Genomic DNA, 12,522 nt, shown 5'->3' with positions numbered 1-12,522 from the left:
AATCTAGGGGGCAGTATAACCTAGTAGCTAGAGCCACACCTCCTTGGCTCAAATTCTGACGTCACCATCTCTAGTTATATAAGAGAAAGCAAGATACCTAAGGTCCCTGGTCCTCAGTTTAGTGACCTTGTACTTAGAGTAGGGATTAAATGAGATAATGTATGTGAAACAATTAGTGCCTGGCACACAACAGACCCATCAAATGTCATTGTCATTATTACCATCATCACTAAGCTGTATGGTACAGGATATCACGAGTTCACAAAAATAAGACATGAGGATACCTCTAAACCTAGGACATGAGCCTGCACAGGTGTTCCTAAACTCACCTGCACAGTTGAAGCCTTCCTCAAGGTTGCATGTCCTTGAGCAGCCGTCTCCGCTCAGAAGATCTCCATCGTCACACTCTTCCCCCAGGTTCCTAGAAATAAAAACAGACATACACATAGAAAATGGTTTCTCTTTCTCACTACCATCATTTTAACTTCTTTTGTATATTAAAAAGTACATGTATGAATGATTCCACCTATATATAGAAAATAAAGAACAAAATAAATGAACAAAACAGAAGAAGACTCATAGATACAAAAAACAGACTGAGGGGAGGGGTGTTGGAGGCTGAGTGAAAAAGGGGGAGGTATTAAGAGTACAAATTGGGCCCTAGCTGGTTTGGCTCAGTAGATAGAGCGTTGGCCTACGGACTGAAGGGTCCCGGGTTTGATTGTGGCCAAGGGAACATGTCCGGGTTGTGGGCTCGATCCCCAGTAGGGGGTATGCAGGAGGCAGCCTATCAATAATTCTCTCTCATCACTGATGTTTCTATCTCTCTCTCACTCTCCCTTCCTCTCTGAAATCAATAAAGAAATATATTTTTTTAAAAGAATACAAATTTGTAGTTACAAAATAGTCAAAGGGATGTAAAGTACAGCGTAGGGAATATAGTCAATAATATTGTAATGACAATGTATAGTGCCAGGTGGGTACTAAAAATATCAGGGGGGAGGGACACTTTGTAAGTTAAATAATTGTCTGACCATAAAACTTATATAAAATAATATTGAATATAGACTGTAACTGAAAATTTTAAAAACTGCAAGCTGGGAAAAAGTGGGAGCTAGGAGAATGCTTTCACACACACACACACACACACTAAGTATATAATTATAGAATTAAGCAATGACAGTTGATTGTAATGTCCAGTGGGAATTCCTCTAATGCAAAGTAGCTCATGGCTCAGAAACATCTAGAAGACCCATGAGGGTCCTAATGGTGTTTCTAGTAAGTTGTCTTGAGCTAGAAAATGCCAACCAGCCTGTTATGAATGCAATCTGAGAAGTAGTGGATTTGGCGAGGAGGAAACTGCTTGTGATAGGTGGTTCTGTTTTCTGTTCTTGTTATCTATTTCTTTGTTTTCACTGTTTTGTTCCATCTATATGCAGTTGTGTTAGAGTTAGGATTTTGTAGGAGTGAAGTCTGTCTATATACCAAAGGACACAGCAGCCAATTGCAGCCTTCCCTCAGTCCAGGCATCTCTAAGGCTGTCTTGCTCCCTATTACCACTTTGTGGCAGCTAACATGTATTGCAGGGCAGAAACATACAGGATGGGGCAAAAGTAGGTTTACAGATGTTCCTGTCCTATATAATAAAAGCCTAATATGCAAATTGTCCCCTCAGGCAGTCATTTGACCAAGAGTTCGACTGCTCACTATGACGTGCGCTGATCTCCAGGGGGCAGTGTGGAACATGGCAGGCATCCGCAATGTGCTGTGACCTCTTGCCAGCTACCTGGGGGCAGTGGTGATGGGGACAGAGGTGCAGTGAGAATGCCAGGTGTCTGCCAAGCTTGCTCTCACTCCCCCTGCTACCCAGCCCCTGATGCCAGGGCCTGTGCGCCAGGGAAGCGCGCCCCCCCCACCACCACCCCCGCGCTCAGGTGCTGGGTGCCCACGAGGAACCCATCCCACAACTGCGTGACCTCTTCCAGGTGAGCTGGGCTGCAGCCGCTGGGACCACAGGGGCCCACGCTGCGCCCTGGCCCATGGCGTCTGGCTGTGCTCACCACATCTCCACGCGCGCGAGGACTCAGGTGCCATGACTCAGGAGGAGCGGGATGCATGGGGGCTTGGGGGCCCAGGTGCTGCCCAGGGCCCAGAAGTTAGTTGGGACCTGCCCTTCCATGCCAGACACTCGCACTTTGATCACCGGCCAGGCCTAGGGACCACACCCGTGCACAAATTTCATGCACTGGGCCTCTAGTGGAAAATAATACAAAAATAAATAAAAATAAAAGAATAAATTGTTTTTTTGCATACTAACAACTGTAAACTAACTTTTGCCCCACCTTGTACTGGGAGAAGAAAAATATCATTTTTGTTTTGAACCTCAAAAGCTAATACAATGAGCAACTAAATTTGGATTGAGATGGGGAAGTTAGGTTAGAGTGAGGGGTACATGAAGCATGTTAGGGGAACAAAATAGATAAACTTCAGTTAAAGCCACTTTGAAAGAACCAAGATTCAGCTGTTGTAAAATGGATTGAGGGTTTCCATTGTTTCTCCTTGACTTTTTATCATGTCAAAAATGGACACACATTTTAACTCAGTAGGCAAAGGGTTTTGGAATGCTCAAGTTTTTCAGACCCAATTCATCACTAATAGCTACAACTATTGTTTAAAGTATACCTCCTCACAGTGATGGAATGAAGATTAAGTAATTAGACATGAAAATGCTTTGAAATAAATTAAAAATATGATATAAATGCAATTGTATAATAATCATATTTTAAATGATAAGGTGTAAATGGAGAAAAGATAGATGATATATAAAAATAACATAATTAAGGAAATTAAGGAAACTTCAAGTTCATTTTCATCTTGAAGATACTCTAAACAATATAAGCATAGTGTATATCATCTCATGTACTGCTGCCTAATAGAAATATAATGAGACCCATATTATATATACTTTCCAATTTTCTAGAAGTGACATTAAAAAGTAAAATGAAACAGGTACAATTAGTTTGAACTATATTTCATCTAGTCCAATATATCCAAAATATTGCATTATCAATAATTAAAAAATTATTACTAAGGTACGTTACATTATTTCTTTGAATTCTAGGTCTTTGAAATCTGATGTCTATTTTTCACTTACAACACATCTCAATTCAAACTCCTAATCTGTCTTCAGATTTCTTAAAATCTATAGTTGAAACGGGAGATTCACCTACCCAAATTGCTCCAGAGAAATTTAAAGTTTTTTAAATAACTGAATCAAGTTTTGTTTTTTAAACTGACTTCAAATAACTTAACATTAAATGAAATTCCGTTTCTTAGTTATGATTGCCACATTTCAAAGGCTCAGCAGTCACTCTGGCTGGTGGCTCCCATACTGGGCAACTGGTAGGCCCTCTGCAGCCTTTGTCTTGGTAGTCTTATTGATCAGTGGTTCCCAAAGTGACAACTTCCAGCTTTTAATTAAAAAATTTACTTAAACTAGAGTCTGAGCATGACTTCTTGGGGACCTGTGATTCCCTCAGAATGAATTTCTCGAGTTAAAAGGTGGATTAAATAACTTGCAATGGCTCCTTCTTGTTTTATGTGTAATTGGGAACCTCCAGCTGAGACAAAGCAGCAATTCAGAGACATCTTCCTGCTGGATGGCAGAACTAAGTGAGACTCTTTACAAAGAGGGAATATAACGGGAGCTTAAAGGTACATTTTGATAAGGAGCCATGGGAGGCCCAGTAGCCAGGCAGGTACTGCCTCAGGTGAAGCTGCTTCAAGGCACAGGAGAGAATGTGCAATACCAAGTTAGGAAGAGGGACCTTAACTCCTTTTGCCCAGACCCCCAGGCAGATGTGGCATCATGGGACCTCAAGTCAGCTGCCATCAGAGAACAGCTGTAGGAGAGGCTACAACATAGGACAGAGTGTTTTGTTCAAGGAGGGCTCCACCTGGGTAGCAATGGGGATCATGCACCCCAAACACCTCCATTGGTGGGCAGCAGACTTAAAAAGAGGCAGCCAGAGTGGGGAACACATCAGCCAGACTTATTCTGTGCACAGGCAAGGCTTCCCCAGGGAGAAATTTGATTGTGATGGGGAGGGGAGAGAGCAGGCAGCATGCAGAGACTGAGTGAGGCAAAAATTGGCAGTAAACTAGTGAGGTTTGGGTATTCAAGTAACCTCAATCACCTCCATATATTACTGAGGTCTGAGAGCATTTGGTGTTTATACTTTTGTGAAAAGCAATAGGCTTACACTAAAACTTAAGGACCTTAGGAGACTGAGAAGATAAACAGTGTTTAGTAATTGCTAAACAATGGGTTGGGATCCCAAGAGAAGCTATGGAATTGCTTGCTATTAGGGCTTCATGATACAATATATTTTCACCTGGTCTAGGGAATTAAAAATAAGCTAGGCTGTTAGCATGCAAAATCTAGGACAAATCACGGTCCCAGCAGCTTGTGTACATGGCAGGTGATGTCAGAAGAGCATCCAGGACAGGTTGATATAGTGTGACCCCTGGGACATGGGAGTTTTCTGTGCTAAATTTGGAAAAGTCCCAGGCAAACTAAGTGATTAGTCTTCTAGGTTGATTTTGCAAAAGAGCAGCAGATAAAGGAACACAGAATGTTAAGATACCAAAAGGGGAATTCCACCTTTATGTTGGTGATTTTATAGAATAGCTGCAAACTACATTGCATGAAGGTCTTCTAAGGGTCCAATAAGTGGCACTCAGAGAGCTCTACTGGCCTTCCTCAGATCACACTGCTAGTTAGGAGTGACAGGCCACTGATCCACAAGTATCCTCACATCCTCTTGTAGCATCATTTGGCAAGTAACCTTCTTCCCTACAAATGCCTTCCCTGGACCACAGTTCTCTAAAACCTTAAAAGCCACCCACCACCCCCTAGAGTCAGCCTCAATATCTCAGTATTGTGGGGTCAGATCTAAATAAAAGTGGATCCCTCCTGAAGTATGCAGGAATGTGAGTGACCTCACAAGATCACTGCCAGGTCCCAGAGTACCCTGCCACTTTCTTTTCCAAAACGACTCCCACTGAAACTGGAGGGGGACCCTCCCGCTCAGAGCAGGGGCCCTGCTCTCACATTCCCATGCACACAGCACTCACCTGGCCACCTTCCCATCACCGCAGTAAGGAGCTCCATGAATGTGGATCAGAGGCGGCGAAGCTTCTCCCAGCTCTGCTCCTGCCACAGCTTGAATTTGGTACTGATACACCTCCCCAGGTGTGACCTCCCTGTGGAAACGAATGGGCTGTGACTACCACATCCAGAATGTTTGCAGGAATTTAAAATAAATGTTATGGGGAGCATGAATGCTAAACACATGCCATATTTTCTGAAAGCAAAGACCAGGGCACACAGTCTCCCGCAGCAGCAGAATGTTTAAGACCATATTCATTTCAGTATTCCCAGTGCATCCCACATAGTGAGTATGCAGTAAATCAAGGCTGAATTAACACTGAACTAACAGTCCTACAAAATCTAGGAGGGTGGTATTTCCTGTGTATCTTTACCATGTTGAAAAGTAACACCAACTATTGAAAAGGCGGTGTATTTGCAAAGTAACCAAAGAAAGGGAAGATGAAACTTCAGAGTATGGGTTCAGCAAGGCCCTTCGTGGATTACAGGTTTTTTTGTTTGTTTGCTTGCTTTTGTCTCTTGAGAAAATTCTTGTCTTGGGTAGACTGAATCCATAGGGAATCCTCAGGAGAGCACTGTCTCCTAGGAGGTGAGGACACCTTCCATCATTTTGGGGATGCAAGAAACTCCATAATTAGAAATGTGTTCAATTACTCCCCACCTCTGAACCTGTCAAAATGCACACACTCCAGGTGTGGAGTTGTATCAGTTGCAGCATAGATGGAAGGAGTCTTCCAGGCTCTCTCCAAAGTCCATGTGCACAGACAGGTGGAGAGCATGAGGGACAGGACATTTAGAAGGGGTAGGGGCTTGACTGGGAGACTGCTGGTTCCAGAAACAAAGTCTTCCTTCATCTTAATTTAGTACAGTGCATGCTCTGGAAAACTACTGCCAGAGTCCAGGTGGGCTGGTGGGCTGGGAGTGCCTTCAGAGGCAGGATCTCAAAGGGTTGTTAGGACTCGCACATGTGGCCACTGTGAATGTCCTGCCAGAACCTTCTCTTCGCCACCAGGCTCTTCACCTCAACCACAAAGTGTCACCCTCTCACTTGACGCTGCCACCACCAGACAAGAAATGTCATAGGGTTTCAAAAACACCGTTAAACAACTCTGTACTGGCTTTTAGTTGACCTATATAATAAAAGGCTAATATGCAAATCCACCAAACAGCGGAAGACCAGTCGCTATGATGCGCACTGGCCACTAGGGGGTAGACGCTCAACGCAGGAGCTGCTTCCAGGTGGTCAGTGCACTCCCACATTGGGAGCGCTGCTCAGCCAGGCTCACAGCTGGCAAGCGCAGCGGCCGTGGTGGCAACTTCTCGTGCCTTCGCAGCAGCACTAAGGATGTCCGATGACAGCTAAGCCATCAGTCAGACATCCCCTGAGGGCTCCCGGACTGCAAGAGGGCACAGGCCAGGCTGAGGGACCCCCCTCCCCCCTCCGAGTGCATGAATTTCATGCACCGGCCCTCTAGTTTTACCAGAAAAGACACCTAATATTACAGACTTTTACATTTCTAAATTAGCTGTCTCTGGGGAAGCAATCTTCTCATGAGAGTGCCAGGTATTTTCAAAAGCAAATCAATCCTGATGGCTTCTCTTTCCAGGGAGGTTTCTGTTGGACTTCTCATCCAGCCATGCATAAGTTTGACACTGTGCTATGGCTGGAAAAGGATGGGGAGGGGGCCCTAACCTTCCATGATGCAACTTTGTAAAAGGCAGTCTGTTACTAAGGAAAGGAAACCAAATGAGACTTGGTCAGAAAATCAGATTTTAATTCTGAGACAACCACTAACTAGCTCTGTTCAACCAAATCACAGTTAAGCTAGGTTTTCTAATCTACAGAATGGGATACTACTGACCTTAAAGGATGTGTATGAGCATGTGTGTGCGTGTGTGCACACGTGTGTGTGTAGATATCAAGTTATTTAATGAGTGTCATGTTAGAGAAGCTCAAAAATGATATTCTTTTAAAATTCATCCCATGAGCTATCCTCCCATTTGCATGAGCTTTTGGACCATTTCACTGTCTTCTAGTTCCAATTTGGAGAGCAAGTAGGGGAGGAAACTGTAGGAAAGCTCAAGGTGAACATTTGTCTCTACTGTTTTGTAGCTGGGGCAGATGGCCCAGACTCCTCCCATCCCAGATGTGCCCCCTCGGCCATGTGACTTCGCTGTTCCTTTCATTAGCGGATAAGGACTTGTCTGCCACCCCTGAATCAGGAATTGACTTGCTTTGGCTACTGGAATGTTATCATGAGTAACATAAGCAGAGCCTTAAAAAATGTGAGAGTTTTGGGGTCTGCCCTCCCTGCTGCTGGAGACCCTGCCACCCTCAGGAGGAGAAGCCCAGGCCATGCCTACTGGGCAATGAGGGATGGTGTAGAAGGAGGCCTTCGGCTTCCCAGACATGCCAGCCGCCTCCATTGAGCCTCCAATGTGTGCACGAGGCCATCCTGAGCCATCTAACCCCAGCCAAGCCAGTCCCCCTGGGGACACCCAGCCAACCCATAAAATCATGAGAAATAGTGTTTGTTGTATTAACCCACTATGTTTCATGATTATTTCTAACTTGGCAAAATATAGCACCTCTGATAAAACTTGTTTTACCCTGAGTTCTGCCCTTAGGGGTAGGGAGAATTTGTCCTTGGTGATACCAGCCTCCCACTCTAGACATTGAACTCTTTTAAGCCAGTGACCTTATCTTAGTCTGTGTCCCAGCACTGGGCACACAGTGCCAGGAACACAGTAGAACTCACTAAACGCAGAAGGCCAGAAGGAAGAGTAAGAGGAGAATTGGGAGAGAAGGAGAGAGAGAGAGAGAGGGAGGAACAAGAAAAAGAGAAAGCATGGAATGCACATCATGGGTGGCCAGAGACCGAGAAGCATCATGGTTTAGAAAGCCCCACTTCCAAACTCACGTGTCTGTGAACTTCCTGTGAGGGTGTGTGGCCACAGCAGGTAAGCCGCTAGCGAAGGGGGGCTCCCGGAGCACCTGGTACCGCAGGGGCCTGCAGCCAGAGCACAGGGGGCTGTGGGGCTGAGATGTCAAGAGGGCGGCATCCACTTCCAGCCGTTCATCGAAGGTGTAGACCTTCACCCCCAAGACCTTGCCATCGACATGCAGCTTGATGGTGAGTGGGGTGTCACAGAAAGTGTCCAGGGGGCCCAGGTGCACAGACTTCTGGTGTTCCAGCAAGATTTCTGTGTCAAAGAGCGCTTGGGAGGCATCCACAGAGAGGTAGGTGACCCACAGGGTGAGGGTGTCGGCATGCACTGGGTGCTGGAAGAGAAGCTCCAGGCTGCAGCCTTCCGCTGGGCAAGGCACCGTCATATTCATTTGGTACAGGTGCAGCTCGGGGCTCCAGGCCTGCAGGCTTGGCTCACAGGGTTGGTCCACATCGGGGGGCCCTAGGGGAGGTGGACAGAAAGATAGACCCATCAGGCATGACCATCATAAGTCTGCAGGTGAGTAGCCCATGGTGGCAGCCAGAAAGAAGAGTGAGGAAGAAGAAAACTATGAACAAATTCCTGCAGAAGCTGATCAGCTGAGTGGGTTAGGTCTCAAGTACGACTGAGGACACAGGTGTAACAATTCAAAAGTACTATGTCCCCATCCACATCTTCTACTTGGTGTCTTTTAACAAGAGCTCCAGTTGGGCCCTAGGAGTCCTGCGACCCGGATGCCAGGTGGGAGCCTGAGGCCAAGTGGAAGGAGGAGGCCTCGGTGGGAGCCTGAAGCCAGGCAGAGAAGCTCAGTCACTGTCCTTGTACTTAGCTTGTTAATAATTTAGGATAAATTAATGCTTCTGATGCCCTGTTTTATTTGTCAATAAGGCCAATGTCTGCTTCACTCTGACACCACACTCTGTTTAACTGGGCTCCACAAAACTTTCATCCCCTAAGGTGGTGCCTTCACAGCCATACGCTTGGCTCAGGTCCATGGGAGCATGCAGGTCGCTGCACAGAGAAAATAGCAGGCAGGAAAGAGGACACTTTCTTGAGTGGAAAGCAATGGAGATTCAATAGCCAAGCAAAATTGTATTGGTGAAAAACCAAATATCGCAAGTAATATAAAGGTCGGCTCTGTGGGAAAAATCTCCATGAGGCGGTGTTTTATTTGTTTTGTTTTGTTTTGTTGTGGTTTTTTTTTTTGCTGTTTTCTTTTTTGTCACATGCAGAAAAAGTGCTAAATCAGGAATGAGCAGAGCTGGGCTCCTACCAGTGCTGTGCGGCTATGGCAGGTCTGTTTAAGCCTTAATCTCCTCATTTATAATATAAGTACTATTTAACTCCCACTTTACTAGCTAGTGTGGAAGATTTATACAATGTTCCAGAGGAACATTTTCAAACTACATTTTCAAAAATAGAACTAAGTAGCCCTTTAGAATCTGGAAAATAAACAATAGGATAAGCCCAGAGGAAACATGTTCAAATGTATGTACGTGTGTGTGTGTGTGTGTGTGTTATTCCATGTGTGTGATGTATGTGTGTATTACATCTTACAGTCCTTACTATTTTTACCTATAGTGTGAAACCATTCATTCATTCATTCATTCATTCAACAAAAAAAGTACTGCATACCTCTTTCACACCTAGTACTAATCTAGGTATTGAAGGTAGAATACTGAACAAGAGAGGTAAAGATCTCATATATTCTACAGTGAAGTGACAGGTGCAACAATAAATAGCAGAAGGTAGAAGGGTGATTCCAAGTGGTGGTAATGACCTCTTTGAAGAAAAGTGAAGGAGCATAGGGGCTAGAGAATGATGGAGTGAGGCTGGGGGCTATTTTAGATTATGGGGACGTGGAAGTTGTCACCAAGAAGGCAACATTTAAGCAGAGCATATGGCTGGTTCACATTTCTATTCCCCGTAGAATTTAGAAAGTAGTTGGCGGTAAGTGTTCATTTAGTGTCATTAAATAGGTTTTGAGCATGTCTGTAAATATATGTGTTTGTGTATGCTCTGCTGATGATTCAGTTACTTTCACTGTGTATATTTCAAATATGACTTGGTTCTTCACCTTTTCAAAGCAGAGAAAGACCAGTATTTCTTAGCACTATTTTCTGATAGTTGTTCCAAAATACTAGCAACCCCTTCGGAAGTGACCCCTAATGCAGCAGCATCTGTTAGAAAGTTTTTATTATAATCTCATGTTCAAACATGACACCGAGGCCCTAAAAGTTGACCTGGTTTGCCTGAAGACACAAAACAAGGAACTGAGAATTTCTCATTCCTTTCATTTCTACCAGATAACTTTAAATTTTCCCAAGAATTAAAGAGAAAAATTTCAGGGACAGAGAGTTAGATGGGCACTAAAACACCAGCCCAGGACAACAACAAGGCCAGAAACGGCCTTATATGAAATGCCAATATCTAAATAGCCCACGCAATGCCAACATAAATTTTATAGCAACTTTCTGTTCTGCCCCGGGATCTCTCACTTGGAAAGAGTCATATATGAAAAATTGGATAACTGTCCCTCTCAAGCCTTCTCCCTGAGGCTCCTGTCATCTGAGGAAGTGGGAGCCCAAGGGGACAGCTGGTGGACAGTGTCAGCTCCTAAACAAATGTTCTCCATTTGTCTTGTCAGAGTCAAGCCCGTAAACTAACTCAAACAGAATCTTGTCCAACACATCTTACTGAGAAGCCTTTAGGATCTTAACAAGTACAAGAAAAAGAGAAAGAGGGTGATTAGATAAACACGGAAGATGGAGAGGATGGAAAAGTTAAGCCAGTGATCAGGTGCTAACACTCATGGACCAACATTTTTTGGACTTGAGTTGGGATAACATTCATGCTCTGATTTGTCTGAGAGGAATGTGAGTGAATATGTAACTGAGAACCTGGGGGAGAGACAGCAGAAGGGACAGCGAAAAACATCCCCCCTCTGGGAGCCCAGCTTAGATCTTAGCCAAAGCACAGCTAGTACCAGCAATTAATAGGCTCATAAAATGGCAAAAATGAGAATGCTTCGCTTGGAACCCCTGGTGCACCCCACACCCACCCAGACTGGCTTGGCCCATGTCTGAGTGTTCCCTGAAACGTGTTCTCCATTCCTCTCCTAGGAGGGAGGGACAGGTGGGCTGGCACTGTCCTGCGGCACCGGGTGCTGTAAGCACCTGAAACACCACTTATGAGCGGTCGCATCCTGAGGTCACCTCCTGCTTTAGCTGATTTCCCCACCCGTCTTCCATGCTGACCTTGGCCTCACCACAGCCACTCTAAGCATGTGTAGGACATCCAGCACACAAAGATACCAGAGAATGTGTTTCCCAGCAAATCACACACACACACACACACACACACTCACATACATGTGCATGCCACGTCTCCACCCTCCACCTCCACCCCCATTCTCACCAATTACCAGGGTTAAAGGAGAAAGCCATGGTCCTTACCCACTGCCTCCTCTGGAGTCCAGTACCCTGAGGAGTCGCACACCCGCCGGGAGGAAGCTGTGTGCACATATTGACGGAACGTCCCATCCTCTGTGCAGGCACCACACATGCTTCCCGAGGCCCTGGAAGACGAGGGGGGAGATGGGGAGACTCCATCAGATGGCTTGGAGAGCCAAATTCAGATCTTTGAGGATGGGGAGTGGCAATAGGTTGTGAGACCCTAGGGGGAAATGGGGAACACAACTATTTCTTCTCATTTCCTTCTTGTATGAACCTCATCTTCGTAAAATTCATAGTGACATGAGAAATCTTGAGGTTAGGAAGCAGAAGAACCTAAGCCCTAAGGGAGGCCTGTAGAGATGAACGTGGGAAGCTCCATCCTCAAGCATACAACACAGAAGATGCACCTGCATCTTCCAACATAAAACTCCTTCCTATGCTGACTCTCAATAAGTCAGCTGAAGACCCCACATTCCCCCAGTTAAAATAGACACTGATTTTTAGAGTAAACTTCTCTGCTGCATGTGGACTTATGCTTTAAACTCCCTACTTTTACTCACATGCATAAAAGTACTAGTACTAGGAAATATAATGCCCCTGGGCTCTCCATCACCTGTGGGGCTACAGCTGAACACCTTACCATGATGCAAGGTTCTTCACGGGACAGCTCTTTCATGAATTTTATGTCCCCATCACAATAAACGAACCACCATCCCACAAATACATCATATCCTTAGCACGGGCTCTGTGAAACATGCTGTTCTCTCTCCTGTCAAAGAGCCTTTACAACCCTCTGTGTTTTGCAAACTCCTACATATCCTTCAAGGCCCATTCAAATGTAACCTTGGCAGGGGCACTTAGTCTGACTCCTCTGAATGGCCTGCACTCTGTCCTCCAGGTACCCCCTGCACCTCTGGCTCCTGCCATGGGGCATCGCTCTGAGGTATT

The 12,522-nt window shown here is 45.2% G+C and overlaps 1 protein-coding gene across 1 annotated transcript in view; it reads right to left on the bottom strand.

The window, feature by feature from the left end:
• PAPPA2 (pappalysin 2) overlaps positions 1-12,522 on the bottom strand; it is a 216,731-nt gene that overhangs the window by 100,412 nt on the left and 103,797 nt on the right. The window contains exons 6-9 of the mRNA XM_070396761.1: positions 11,575-11,696; positions 8,092-8,581; positions 5,137-5,265; positions 330-421 (exon numbers count right to left, since the gene is read on the bottom strand). Coding sequence (XP_070252862.1) covers positions 330-421; positions 5,137-5,265; positions 8,092-8,581; positions 11,575-11,696 — 833 coding nt within the window. The remainder of the gene's footprint in view (positions 1-329; positions 422-5,136; positions 5,266-8,091; positions 8,582-11,574; positions 11,697-12,522) is intronic.

The sequence above is a fragment of the Myotis yumanensis genome, unplaced genomic scaffold (genome assembly GCF_028538775.1).
Source record: "Myotis yumanensis isolate MYYU_CA2020_CCGP unplaced genomic scaffold, mMyoYum1.0.hap1 SCAF_17, whole genome shotgun sequence".
Lineage (NCBI taxonomy): Eukaryota > Metazoa > Chordata > Mammalia > Chiroptera > Vespertilionidae > Myotis > Myotis yumanensis.
The sequence above is the reverse complement of the archived record's forward strand: the minus strand, read 5'-3'. Positions and strand labels throughout refer to the sequence as shown.